This window comes from Hydra vulgaris, chromosome 07 (genome assembly GCF_038396675.1).
Source record: "Hydra vulgaris chromosome 07, alternate assembly HydraT2T_AEP".
NCBI classification, from domain to species: Eukaryota; Metazoa; Cnidaria; class Hydrozoa; order Anthoathecata; family Hydridae; genus Hydra; species Hydra vulgaris.
This window is the reverse complement of record NC_088926.1, coordinates 36,701,367-36,716,980: the sequence shown is the minus strand read 5'-3', so window position 1 is coordinate 36,716,980 and position 15,614 is coordinate 36,701,367. Positions and strand designations below refer to the sequence as shown.

General features: G+C 30.5%; 1 protein-coding gene across 1 annotated transcript; it reads right to left on the bottom strand.

Annotated features, from left to right (window-relative positions):
* Positions 1 to 12,341: 12,341 nt before the first annotated feature.
* Positions 12,342 to 14,755, bottom strand: LOC136082737 (zinc finger MYM-type protein 1-like). Its single transcript, XM_065802159.1, has 3 exons — positions 14,654 to 14,755; positions 14,267 to 14,547; positions 12,342 to 14,145 (listed from the first exon to the last, which is right to left on the bottom strand). The coding sequence occupies exons 1-3, from the start codon at positions 14,753 to 14,755 to the stop codon at positions 12,342 to 12,344; spliced, it is 2,187 nt and encodes a 728-aa protein (XP_065658231.1).
* Positions 14,756 to 15,614: the final 859 nt, after the last annotated feature.

Below are 15,614 nucleotides of genomic sequence, written 5' to 3'. Positions count from 1 at the left end.
TTCTGTTCTGTGTCCAGAGTGTGGTTGTTCCACACTCTCACTAAGTGAAAGATTTACTCAACGACGTGGTTTATCTTCCTTACTATATCTTAAGTGTCTGAAAAGAGGTTGCAACTATTTTCAAAATTTCTACACCTCAAACTCTCACTATAATAAAAAAGGATTTGATATCAACAAACTAATAATTTATTGTATGCGATTATTGGGTCATTGATATGCAGGCATAAAAAGTTTTGTACCATTATGAATTTACCGAAGCTAATGAATAAAAATAATTTTGAAAAACTGATAAATGTAATTTCAAAAGCTCTTTAAGACGTAGCCGAAAAAACAATTATAAATGCTGCTGTTAAATTGAAAAATTCAGCTTTGATATTAACCAATAGTTGTGTATCTTGTGATGGATCATTGCAAAAACGAGGATATTCGTTGCTGAACGGAGTTATTACTGCTATCTCTACTGTAAGTGGCAAAGTTTCAGATGTTAAAGTCATGTCCAGATACCGTAAAGTTTGTAATTTAACTCAAAGCCTCCAAAATCTGATCCAACTGCTATGCACAATGGAAAAATTCTCATGTTTGCAAGTATAATTACCATGGTTCTGCAACGGGTATGGAGACAGTGTGAGCTAAATGTGTCTTTCAACGTTCTATTGACAATCGCAATTTACGATATGTTCAATATTTAGGTGATGGAGATAGTAAAAGTTACATGAGTGTTAAAAATACATACTCTGATATTGAAAATTGGAATATATATACTCTGATAATTGGAATATTGAATATCTGATAATTGGAATATTGAAAAATACATACTCTGATACTGAAATTGATAAGCTAGAATGTATTGGTCATTATCAATAAGTAGTTGGAACGCGACTGCGAACTTCAAAGAAAATAGGAAAAGGCCTTGTTGGTAGAGGCCGTCTAACAGATGTGACAATCGATCGCTTACAAAACTTTGTTGAAAATTTATTTTTTAAGTTTTTGAAAATCCAAATTTTTTTTTAAGATATCTTTTCTGATTAAAGGTGATCTTAACAAACCTTTTTCTTTTGATAACCCGATTGCCAGAGCATCTCTATTTCTCACTTGCTGCATAACATGTTTTTCATTTTAAAGGATACTATTTTACAACTCCTTCATTAATATATATTCAGTTTGATGTTGATTTATTGTATTGAAATTAAAAATTCCTTGTGCGATATACTGAACTGTTGTTAAAGGAATGTGATACTGACAATGCAGTTTTAACTATAACAAAACATGTGATGAATAACATCATTAGTATGAAATTCAAATCTATCATTATTTTCATTAATAAATAGATGATCATTTGCACTCTTTAGTCGAATAGTTTTTCAAAGAACCTTTAAGGGTTCTTCGCGTTGACGCTGGTGGAGCACCCATAGAAGTTCCTCAAAGAAACGTTTGAAAGGGTTTTTTGGAAGAACCTTATATATAAATATATTTATACCCATTATATTTCTTCATCGAACCGTTCATTGTCTCTCTTTTATAAAAACCTTTCTTCAAATTGTCATCATTTTCAGCAAATATTGCGATTACATAATCATCTTAATAAAAAAATAAATATGCAAATTTGATTTAAAAGGTTTAAAAATTGCCTTATATTTTAAATATAATTATACACTTTTATACTTTTAACTGTACACTGTTTTCATGTCACGGCGATGTGCGGCAACAGTTGTTTCAACTTCACCAACAGGCAGTGTATTTAGCTTTTAACTATTAAAATATATTTTGGTAATAAATACTGATACACTAGGTTTATTTATTATTGGTTATATCAAGTTAGTTGCATGTAAAAGCAGCATTTATAAAATATTTAAAAGATAACATTATTGACAAATCTCTATCTTTTTTAGCACATAATTGGTCATCTGCATGATCTTTTCTTTCGGGCCTTCTACCTTGTTGATAAAGTTTTTTTTTGTGCTCAGCAACAATATCTAAATAAGCTAAAGGGGCTCGCTCTTTCTTAAACTTATTCATTAGATTTTCAATTAGCGTTGGCTGTCAATATATAGAAGAATATAAAGATAAAAAAAGAAAACTATTGAAATTGTTAAAAAATAAAATATATAAAATATAAAGTATACATATCTGTCTGTAATAACTTACACAAATACCTATCCGATAGAGAGAACTACTTATTGATGGGAAGTTGTTTAGGTAAGGGTATTTGCTGCAAATGGCAGCAACTACATCAAAGTATTACGTACTCGTGGGATACCTATAATCAAATGAGGATTACTTATTCACATAGATGTTAAATAGTTAAAATTATAATATGATGACTACATGTTGTATTTACTTATACCATCATATAATCATTGCAAAAGGTGGTTTCTACAACTGTTACTTTGATACTGCAGAAAACAGCCATTTTTTGCATCTAATGCTGCATTCATTAGTGGTGGTAAACGAGGAAGTTGATAACGAACTGGACAAAGCTTCATTGTTCCAATTAATAATTATATGCTACTTACATATTCGCAAGGCGCAATTGTTTGCGATAGTACATTTTCTAAATTACTAACATATTATTGCTATTACTAGCTGATATTTGTAAGTCTATTACACACGGACCTTTTTACTTTTTCATTATAAATATATCCTAGCTTCACAATACTTTAAAATACGGATTTTTACCAAACTTACCATTTTTATATTTTTATATTCCATTTCTATACCTATTATTTGTTATCTTTTGCTTTTTTAACCTTAAAGCATATTAATAATAGCTCAGTGGTTTAGTATGCAATTATCAGTGTCGTATTTAGGAGTTTAAGACCTCCCCGTATAGCGTTATATATTTTAAATTTTATTTTTAATATTGCTTATTATTTATAGAAAAAACAATAATATAGTAAAAATATTTTAATTTGTATAGCGTCAAGTACATTTTAATTAAATAATTATTTAAATAAAAATGTACTTGACGCTATACAAGTAGCAGAACTACGATCTTAGACCATTTAAACCATAGACTATAAAACGCTAATGTAAAAGTTAGGCCAAAAAAAATTTGTGCAGTGACTTCACTTTGTGGCACAAAACTTTTTTATACGTCAAGTTTGCTTTCGTATTTATCATTTTTTGATTACACATCAAAATCCACGAATCTTGTTTTAAACAAAAAAAGTCTTAAAACAAGAAACAAAAGACTTCCGCCACGTTAAAATATTTTCTTGTTTCAAGAATTTTTATTCTTAAAACAAGATTTTTTTTCTTGTTTCAAGAACATTTCTGCTCAGAATAAGAATTTTTTTTCTTGTTTCAGTTATTTATATTCTTAAAATAAGAATTTTGTTCTTATTTCAAGAATATTTTAGCTCAAATAAAGATTTTTTTTTTCTTGTTTTAAGATTTATTTTTATTAATAAGAACTTTTTTCTTATTTGAAGCACATTTTCGCTTAAAATAAGATTCTATTTTCTTGTTTCAATAATTTTTTCAATGAACTGTAAATCAATATTACAAGAGTATTTTTTCTAAAAAAACAATGAAACATTTTGAAATTAGGATGGTATAAAAAAAGAATATTCAAAACGTGTTTACAAATTTAAACAACTCACATCGTTGAATAAAACTTGTTGTTCTTTGCAATGTCCAGTTATTGTTAATGCTTGTGGTGGCAATACTCTTCCCATAGGCTACTCATCTGACTCAAACAAGTTTCTCTTGAGCCTTTATCTTTAAATAGAATATAATGTAAGTGTAAAACATAATGTAAATTGTGTATGGCGTCATGACATGAGTGTCCAAATCCATGTCCATTACATAGTGTATTCCAATAAGTTCAATCAAGGCGTCAGAAAATGAAAAACTTCGGAAAATAATCATTTTGCCACGCATAACGGTTGCCTCTTCTCCATTGTCTGTTATGATGAGGATTTATTTTATCTGAAAATAAATTTAACAAACTCAAATCTATGTTCAATATAAGGCTTCCTAAAATTTTGCATTAACATCTTTTCATATCTTAAAATGTTAGAAACCCTTACTTTGATATATATTACTATATATATGTATATATATATATATATATATATATATATATATATATATATATATATATATATATATATATATATTTATATATATATATATATGCATATATATATACATATATATATATATGCATATATATATATATATATATATATATATATATATATATATATATATATATATATATATATATATATATATATATATATTACTATATACAGTGACTCACAAAAGTGTTAAGTTTTTTAAACTATTTTAATAAAATTAGAAAATATTTGCAAATATTAATCATAAGAAAACAAATAATATATCAGTTTAAAGATAATTTCAAGCTCTACAATTATCACAAAGAAGACCAACAATACATTTAAATTCAAAAGGAAATAATTTAGTTTCAAATTTTATTAAAAACTTAACACTTATGTGGCTGACAATGAACAAATATACAGTCAATATTTCGTGTATCCTCCTCTGGCTTTTTTGACTTCCAGAACCCTTTTAGGCATCGAATCTATCACAGCAAGGCATTCCTCCTTTGAAATTCTATTCCATTCATCGGAAACACGATTCCAAAGGGCCAGCATTCCAGATGGCTGTTCTTTATATTTATTAAGCCTTCTTTTTAATAATGCCCATATATTCTCGATCGGATTCAGATCCGGTGATTGTGCCGGCCATGGCAAAACATTTATTTGATTTTCCATAAGCCATGTCTTCACTTTCTTGGACGTATGCTTTGGATCGTTGTCATGCTGGAATACGATCCGTGAAATATCAATATCATAATATGCACAAGATTGACGAAGCTCATCATCCAAAATGTTACAGTATAGTTCTGCATCCATATTGCCTTCAATTTTTCCTGGGCCCTCAGCGGTGATACACCCACAAATCATAATGGACCCTCCACCAAACTTAACAGTTCCACTAACACTATTATCATCCAAACTTCTTTTATTTCTTTTCCAGCACCACTGCTTGCCATCGGACCAATGTCTATTAATCTTTGACTCGTCGGAGAATACTACTTGTCGCCAATCACTGATAGTCCAGTCAATATGCTGATTGGCGAAGTCTAATCGATTTTTTTTATGCCTCTGAGATAACGATGGCTTTTTCACTTTTAATGCTGATGTTAAGCCTTGCCTCCGCAAGGCTCGCCTAATCGTCTCAGAACACACAGCTATCTCTGGATGTATTTTCAATATGTCCACTGCTGTTGTAGCCTTATCGGTGATTATATCACGCATTATCATCCTTTCGTCCCTATTTGTCAAACACCGCCGCCGACTATTTAGAGTGCTTTTCATGTTTAAATTTTCCTCTTTTTTGATTTGTAGCACTCTAACTCGACTGATACAATATTTTTTCGCAAGAGTCGATAAAGATAAACTATTTTTAACATCTTCTATCAAATCTCGTCTTTGGGTTTTTGTTAATTTGGTCATATCTAAAATTAAAAGTTAAACATAAAACATACCTACGAATAAAGACTAAAGTATAATATAAATTCATAAAAATTCATAATATCGCATATTTTATAACATTAATTGATATATTTAAACAAAATGACATAAGAAACATAAGGCATCATATGTTTTTAAAGCTATTCATTGTCAGCCGCATAAGTGTTAAGTTTTTAATAAAATTTGAAACTAAATTATTTCCTTTTGAATTTTAATGTATTGTTGGTCTTTGTTATAATTGTAGAGCTTGAAATTATCTTTAAACTGATTTATTATTTGTTTTCTAATGATTAATATTTGCAAATATTTTCTAATTTTATTAAAATAGTTTAAAAAACTTAACACTTTTGTGAGTCACTGTATATACACATGCTAATTTAGGTGAGCAGTGTGACATCATACTCAAATAGCCTGCTGCTGGGGGCTTCAGTACATACATCGACTGACAAATAGCCTAACTAGCAGTGGAGTGCTGCTACATCGACTGAGGATTTTGAATGGGGCAGCAATCTTTTCATTCATTATTCTTTGTTTCTTGTAAAAAAGCTATATCAATTTAGATAAACGAAAAAAGTTAGCAAATGCTTACATAGTTTTGCTATTATAGATAAATCAACCCTCGGAATTAGGAAAAATGAGGTCGGCAAGAAAAAATTGATACAAAGGTCCTACCATAAAACAGAAACGAGGTCAGCAATTTTTTGTCGATCTCAGACATTTTTAGTTTAGCAGTAAGGTCGACATTGCCGAATGCCGACCCTAATTTTGAGGGCTGATATATATATATATATATATATATATATATATATATATATATATATATATATATATATATATATATATATATATATATATATATATTAGTAGAATATCACTTAACAAAAGTTTTTTTTCATTTGTTTATTGATGAAACTGTGTTTCATCAACAAAGGCTCAAAATCTTTTCCGATGAGTCTTTATTGATAAAACACAGTGTTAAATGAAAAAATTTTTGTTAAGTGATTTTTTACTAATTGAAAATTGCTATGTTCTTTTAAGAACATTGAGCACTCTATTTTGTTGAATACATTTTAAAGTTGTTTAAATGTGTATATATATATATATATATATATATATATATATATATATATATATATATATATATATATATATATATATATATATATATATATATAAAGAGAGAGAGAGAGAGATTGTTGCATTTGGGAGTACGGAAGGAAAAAAGTGATTCTTATACCAACAAATACGTCACTTTCATTTTCTTTTGACTTTCGTCCAACATTTGTCACGTTGTCAGAAAGTAAAAATAATTAATTTAATTACATATTAATCGTTTTTTAAAAAATCCGCAAAAACGTAAAATATATTGACCAGAATGTTTTTAAAACATTCTAAATGTTTTTAATAATATAAATGTTTTTATTTTTATTTTTTTTAATAAAATGTTTTTATTTTATTTTTTACAGTAAATCATGCACTAAGAAAATAATAATAATAATGAAAAAACAACTTTTAATTTGTGCAGTCAGAAATTCTCAAAATTTATTTCAAAAAAATAAAAAAATTACCCAATATTACAACAACAACCTCCAAAAGCAATATATTAACCAGAAGTGTAGATGTTTTAAATAAGTATGTAACATGCTTATGTAAAACATGCTTTTGTATAACATGCCATGTTATTAAATTAAAAAAATATGTACAGTCCACATTTTGGATTGCTCACTCTCTTATAGCCTTAATTTTATTTATTTACTAACAAAAAAAGACGTTTATTGAGTTAGATCAATAATATAGTTGCAACATAAATTTTTATAAAAATAAAGTAAAAAAACAGTTGCCATATAAAAAAAGATTATGAAGCTAAGAACCGCAGCCATTTTAAAATCTCAGAAAATTCTAAAAATTTCTGGCATATGCGCACCATAACGCTCGTAATCGAGCGTGCCTAAATAATGATTTTTTGAGATTTTTGGGCCCTAATAAGTTGAGGGGGGGACAACCCATTAGCCACGGCACTGGCCTACAAAAATTCTTTGCTAAACAGTATATCCATTTTTGTTCTATTCATCTATTATAAAGAAAAGTGCACAGCTTTACAACTCTTAAACCAAATGGTAGTTATGCATGTTTGCACTTATGCTTGCACTTAATACATATTATTTTGCTTACTTAATACATATTATTTTGCAACTACTTTTCCCTTACACAACATTCACATTTATACTAGATTAGATTTTTGCGGACTCGCAGATACAAAAATCGCACTTATTAAATGCGAATTCTATAGAATTCTTGTAGTATATGACTCCTTCTGGTTGGTATTTTAATTTTAAAGGCGATCAAATGAATTAGACTATTTGATTTCATAAAATCATGAACGCAGAGTCTATCAGATAGTTGAGGAGGGGCAACAGGAGGGGAAATTTAGTGGCTTTATTTTCTTTGAATTTAGGGGTCCCATTCAAAATTTAATAATTTTTTTAAGGAATGCCTGTTAAAAGATAGGGTCTTTGATATATATATGTATTGGGCGCGAGTAGGTGTCACGTGGGGGGGTGCCATAACAGCTTTTGCCGACTGAAAAAAAAAATTAATAAATAAGGTCCTCATTTTTAGAATTTGCCACAACTACTCTCCTCCCGCCCCCCCTCCACCCTCATCGCCCCGGCCCTATTATTATTATTCCTAATTTTTTAATACTATTATGATATTATAAAATTAGGAATGTTTTTTATTGAAATATTCTTAAATAAGAATGAAGTTCTTATAATAAGAATCAAGTTCTCAAAATAAAAATCAAGTTCTTAAAATAAGAATCAGGTTCTTAAGACAAGAATCAAGTTCTTAAAACAAGAATCAAGTTCTTAAAATAAGAACAAAAATTCTTAACCTAGAATCTTGGGTTTTGCGGTGTACTTTTAAACAGTTTTAACTTTTTTAACAGTTTTAAAGAAATAATATAGTAATTACTATATTCTTTATAAGGATATACCCCAAAAAATATATTCTATTTATTTTAAATAAAAACGAATTTTTTTAAAAAATTTAAAGTCTTACATTTGAATTTTTAAGTAAAAGTAAATCTGTAAAATTTGATACTAAAAAATATTTGATACTAAAATTTGATATTGAAATCTCTAAAATTTGATGTTTAATTACTTGCGTAACTTAAAGTTTAAATGTTAGGTACTGGTATAGAATTTCGTTCTCATAGATAAAATACTAACTATAACGGATTGCGGTTTCGAAAAAACGGCCTAATATCTTTGTTATATAAAATATACTTGAACTGGTAAAAAGGAAAACAGTTCTAGTCCATTTTTTTGCTATTTGCACTTTTTTTCATTATTTCAATTAACTTTTGTTGATCTCTTTATGTACTACAGTACTAGTCCAGCTTTCTTTTATTCTTTTTTGCCATAAAGTAATCTTGAACAGTGATTATCTTAAAACTTTAAGATTGCTTATTTCGAAATGAAAATATTGGACTCGTACTGCTCTTCTTTTCACCGAATCATTTTTATTCACACATTTGTTTACAAATTAAAAAAGCATAACAATTTTTTAATTGTATTCAAGTCTATAATGAACAATCATGTCATCGGATTAGTCTAAAAGAAATTATTTACATTAAATACAGGGAAACATAAACTATATTTATTAACTGGAAATCAATATACAGCTGCGGACAAAACTGAAATTTTCAATGTCTTAAAATAAGTTTATAGTTTAATACTATATATGGTTGGATAGAGCGTTTTTTGCTCTATAAGACTGTGTAAAGTGTATTCTCTAATAATTTGTTTAAAATTAAACATATCTAAATGTTCAAAAAGCATCAAATATTTTGCGCGACAAAACCACGTGAACGATTATACAAACGTAAAAGAATAATTTTACTAACATCAACAAATAATAGATTCTGAAAAAAAAAAAATTAATATTTAGTTGCATAGCCTTTAGAATCGATAACGGCCTTGCACCGTCTTGGCATAGATTCTACAAGAGTTTTTAGTAACTGTTTTGGTAATGCCTCCCATTCATACTGTACGGCTCGAAAAAGTTCATCCGGTTTTTGAAATTTGCGACCTCCCAAGCGTCGCTCAACTTCAATCCATAAATTTTCGATTGGATTTAAGTCGGGAGATTGGGCAGGCCACTTCAAAACCGTTATGCTATTATTTATGAGCCAATTTTTTACAGTCAAAGCTGTATGTTTAGGGTCATTATCATGTTGATAAACCCAATTGTGAGGCATTTTTTCTAAAGCGTGTGGCAACATTTGATTAGATAATATTTCCCGGTACTGTAGTTGGTCCATTATACTGTTTACACGGTACAACGGACCAATTCCAGCCCAGGAGAAACACCCCCAAACCATCATATTGCCACCCCCAAGTTTTACAGTTCCTATTGTATACTCTTTTGCAAATCTTTTACCTACTGGACGCCTAACATAACCTCGACCGTCGCTGCAAACCATGTTAAATTTACTTTCATCCGACCACAAAACTGTTTTCCAATTTTCAACCGTCCAGTTTAAGTGATCTTTAGCAAACTGTAGGCGATCTTTGACGTGCCTGGGCTTAAGGAATGGTTTCTTTGCAGGTCTGCGCCCATAAAGACCTCCTTCGTTTAAACGCCTTTGAATCGTTCGTGTGCTTACGTTTTCCATGCCTGTTTGCAGACGAATTTCAGGGGCTGTCAAATGTGAATTCTCAAGAGATTTTCGCACAATTTTTCGATCAGTACTAAAAAATAAAATGTTAAACATTAAAATTAACATTAACATTAATATTATTAAGATTAAATATTAAAAAAAATAAAATTAAAGGAATATTACCGCCTATCCGTAATACGTGGACGACCACCTTTCTTAACGATCTTTTTGCTCTTTTCTCGGTGTATAATTTTATGTATTCCACCTTTTAACATCTTCACATGAGCTGCAATTTGCCCAATGGACCATTTTTCTTCTTTGCGCAAACGCAAAACCAAGCTTTCAATTTTTGAATCAGTTTGACGAACCATTATAGTTTAATTTTTTGATGTTAAACAGAATAATCTTGAGAAATTTAAATGATTGTAAGTTCTTAGAATACCAAAACCACATAAACGATTTTTAAAAGCACTGATTTCGATGTGAATATAATATAATTTGCATCAAAAATGACGCTTTTATAAATCGTTCACGTGGTTTTGTCGCTCAAAATTTTCGAAATTATTTTAACGTTTATACATGTATGATTTTATACGTATTATTAAAGAATACACTTTACACAATCTTATAGAGCAAAAAACGCTCTATCCAATCATATATAGTATTAGAGAAAAAACTTTTTTTAAGGTGTTGAAACTTTTGTTTCAAAAAACTATCTGCAATCGTTAACGTAGTTTTGTCCGCAACTGTATATAATCATATATATGTATATATATAATTATATATATATATATGTATGATTATATATATTAGATTATATATATATATATATATATATATATATATATATATATATATATATATATATATATATAATCGGCTTAGTGAAACTTTTCAAAGTTCCACTAAGCCGCTGTTTCACCTGATTGGATCTCTGACCAAATATCTTTATCTGAGACTTTTTGCAGCAAAGATGGCAGCAAAAGCCACCTTGCAGAGCTCCTTCCATAACCTTGAAGGATTTCTGAGCTCAGATTTGCAATCCACCTTAAATCATTGAATGCAACCAGGTATAGGAATGATATAGAACTTTACAAGGAAAAATAAAGACGCAAGTAACATACTAACATAATGAAGTGGAGCGTTATTAAAAGATGCCAATTTTATAACCCATCTAAAAAAAAGTGTAACCTTTGCATTGATGAAAAAAATTTTAATATGACTTTTGATATTCGATTACTACTTAACAAAAAAAAGTGAATTAGTTTCTGCTTGCTGGAATAGGAAAAAAATTTTACAATCTCACTTTGATTCCGGCGATGAGCAAATATCAGATCACGTACACTTGACGTCAGATGTCGTTGCAACGCTAAACTTATATCTTTTTAACGGTTTTTAAGCGCAATTTTATTAAACGTAAATTGATAATAAGTAATAAAACATCAAAAACAGTATTGGACTAACTAATTTTTCATTTTTGTGATATTTCGAACCAGTTTTTATAGATATTTTGGTCTAAATTGTTGAGGCCATCATCAGACGTAAAATAGCAGTTTTTATTTTAAGTTGGAATAATATGGCTGATGATTGCTGAATGGCATGCAACTTTAAGTTTGATTATAAAGTTGTATTTTTTCATTTAAATTATTTTAATATACTCATATATATATATTTTATATATATACAGTGGCGGCACAAAGTAGGGACAAATCCGACAGAATCTAGCATTTTTTACATTTAAGAGGTTCTAACGAAAGAGATTTTAAGAGATGTATGTTTTCTTATCTAAATTATTGAACACTACATACAGAGTGAACACATATGTAAAATGAACATTGTTTTATTAACATTTGGTATGGTATCCACGAGCTTTAAAAACACACCTCATACGGCAAGGCCGTATGAGGTGTGCAGGGCCGTCTTAAGGCCATCGGGGGCCCTAGGCTAGACTTAATTTGGGGGCCCCCTTTTTCCTTAGTAAAAAAATTAAATCAAATACTAAAATAGGAAACATTTATTAAAGCAATGATAAAATTTACATGTGACGTTTACGTGATTTTTTTCTTGAAAATTCTTTAATAATATCATCAAAATCAATGGTTAAAAGAACATCTGATTCAATTGACATTAACGACAAACAGTTCAATCTTTCTTGCAGCATGGTTGAGCGGAGTTCATTTTTTATAAGTATTTTTTATAAGTTTTAGTTTTGAAAATGATCGCTCGCCAGTGCAATTTGAGACCATCATTGACAGAAAAATTCTAAGGGAAATTTCAATATTTGGAAAAGTTGATTCCAAGTGGTCTCTTTTTAATGTTGAGTAAAATTCTGTAAATGAATGTTTATCTTTTGAAATGTAATATTTAAATTGCTGGCACTCAAAAAAAAGTTCATTTTCATTTATGTCCTTCTTATAAATTTGTGCTAGGTTTGAACAATGGTCTTTTAGTTCAACATTGGCAATTGTTTGAATGTTTACTAGAAATCCGAAATTGTCATTGATCTTCTCATATGCTGATGTTCTTTTTTCTAAATTTGATGTTAGTGAATCAATAACAGGAAGGTATGTTTCAATTTTGAATTTATAACTTCCCTGAAATTCCAATTCTTCAGCCTCACCATCAAAGAAGGCCATACGTCGGCTTCTTTTTTTTGTTCTTTTTGAAGAATCTCTGTAGTCAGTGTTTGGAAGCAAGATTTTGGCTTTTTCCTGGTAATTCTCAAATTGACTCCTCAAATCTTTAATGAATTGCAACAATGACTTTAGAATCCGAACTGCAACATCCAGGTTTAAATTTTCTTTCTGTAAAATCTTCGATGTTTCATTAAAATGGCAAAGAATATCATTCCAGAAAATTGTCAGAAAAACAATCTCAAAAGTGTTTATTTTCGTGATGAGATTTTGAGCATCATTTTGAGTTTCTTTTGACTGACTTATGTCCTTGATCAAAAATTCAAGTGCTTTTTTATTCTCATCATAACTGTCATGCAGACAAGTCACAGCATCTGCACGTGCTGACCATCGAGTTCCAGAAAGCTGTTTGACAATTTTTTTGCCTTTGCCAACAAAAGACAAAAGCACTTGCCAACGATGAGTTGATGCAGAAAAAAAGTTGTAGAGGCATTGAACAAAGTCAAAAAAAATAATTGCTTCTAAACAACATCCAGCTGCCTTGTTGCCAACCAGATTTAAAGAATGTCCAGCACAAGGAATAAACAATGCTGATTCACTTTTGTCTTTAATCCTCTTTTGTAGGCCTGAGTACTGTCCTGCCATATTTGATGCATTATCGTATGACTGCCCACGACAGTCAGATATTGAAATTTCATTTTCTTGTAAAAAATTCAAAACCACTGTTTCTAAATGTTCAGCTCCATGCCCGTGAATGGGAACAAATTGCAAAAAACGCTCAACTGGTGCCAAGTCTTTAACATATCGAACTGTAAAAGTTAATTGATCTACATGTGACAAGTCTGGAGTTGAGTCAACGCTGATTGAGTAGTATTTTGCTTTTTTTAATTCAGAAATTATTTCGCTCAAAACTTTATTTCCCATTAGGCATATAAACTCCTCACAGATATTGGCGGAGAGGTATGAAGTATTACCTTTTCCAGAATTTCCATGTTTTTTCATGTGTTCATGTAGGAATGGGTCAAACTGGCTAAGTAACTCAAGAGTTCCTAAATAATTACCATTTTGCTCTGAACCAATGGTTTCATTGTTTCCACGAAATGGCAATCCTCTTGATGACAAGAACTTTACAACTGCAACAATTCTTTTCAGCACATTTTGCCAGTACAATTGTTCGTTATGTAACTGTTTTAATAATACAGAGTCAAGCGGGCCGCTTTCTCTCTGCCGACTGGAGTAAGTAAGCATATTTTTGTGATGTTCAGAACCATTCTCGTGTCCAGATATACATTTTAAGGCATTTTTCCAGTCATCAAATCCAGTTGTGGAAAAATTAGAGTGTTTGCTGGAGAATAAGGTACAAGCAAAGCAAAAAACAACCTGTTGAAGGTGAGTATAATAGCCATTCACGATTGACAAATTCGCCATTGTGTAGTTCACGTCTAAAGCAAGATTTTGATAAGTACCTTTTTTGTCCGCAACTCAACCTTTCCGAATTTTTGAAGCTCCCATCATTGTTCTGGCACATGGACGGGCCATTAGAAATCCAAAATGATTGAGCTTCTTGGGATAACTGATGCCACAATGCTGGGTCAGTTTCTTGAGTAGTTTTTGTTGTTGCGTTTGGATAAGTTTTAATTTGATTTGATTCTGGCTCCTGTGCTGGTTCTGGCTCCTGTACTGGTTCTGGCACCTGTGCTGGTTCTGACTCTTGCTCTGGTTCTGGCTCCTGCTCTGGTTCTGGCTCCTATTCTGGTTCCAGTTCCTGTTGAATTTCTAGAGTTTCATTTGGCAACAAAGCACTATCAATGCTTACGAAATTTTTCAGACACAACAGGCTTTGACTTTTGTACCAAAAGAAATGATGTCAAAGGAAGATATTTTGAAATGTCTTCTTTTGCTTTAGCGGCTTTTTTCCTTATTGCAGCACCACTTTGATAAGTCCGATTAGACATGTTAAATGACTTTTTTTCAAAACAGATGTTTTAAGTTGATCACAGCAATTTCAAATTCAATCTAATGGGATATTTTAAGTGCTTGTATTTAACACTTCTTATCGGAAAATTTATGTTTATTTTCGGACGCATGCATGTATTTTTGCTTATCAAGAAAAAAAAAATTCCCTAGGGGGCCCCCAAACTGAAAAACTGATACTTTTCTAAAAATAATTTTAAAAAATTTTATCAAGAAAAAAATTATTCCCGAGGGGCCCCCAAACTATGATTTCTTCAGAAAATTTAGAAATATAATTTTTTATTTATATAAATTTGAAAAAAAATCCAGACACATTTTGGGGGTCCCTAAAAATCGGGGGCCCTAGGCTGCAGCCTACCTAGCCTATGCGTTAAGACGGCACTGGAGGTGTGTTTTTAAAGCTGGTGGATACCATACCAAATTTTTTTTTTCATCGAATACCATAATTTGGTATAACATCGGATACCAAAAAATTTGGTATTGTGGATACCATACCAAATTTTTTTTTTCATCGATTTTGATCCACGCGCCTTGTAACCCACAGGTCATCCAAATTGGATGGTTTCTTTCCCTCAATGCTCTTAGACATGACACTCCATAAGTTCTCGAAGGGATTCATGTCTGGACTCTGAGCAGGCCAGTCGAGCACGTCCACTTCATTTTGACGAAGGAAATTGGTTACCTTCTTTGCTTTATGACATGGTGCATTGTCATGCTGGAAGATAAATCAATTTCCTTGTCTAAACAGAGTATCAGCAGATGGTAACATTGAGTCCTGAAGCACCCCAATATATTGGCCTTGGTTTATGAACCCAATGCACCGATACAACTGCCCTACCC

Excerpts from the sequence above, each read along its gene's own strand:
- LOC136082737 (XM_065802159.1), bottom strand. The coding sequence starts at position 14,755 with ATGTCTAATCGGACTTATCAAAGTGGTGCTGCAATAAGGAAAAAAGCC. Across the intron at positions 14,548-14,653 it reads CTTTGACATCATTTCTTTTG|GAGCCAGAACCAGAGCAGGA; the intron begins GTACAAAAGTCA and ends GAACCAGAATAG. Across the intron at positions 14,146-14,266 it reads TTGAGTTGCGGACAAAAAAG|CAAACACTCTAATTTTTCCA; the intron begins GTACTTATCAAA and ends CTTATTCTCCAG.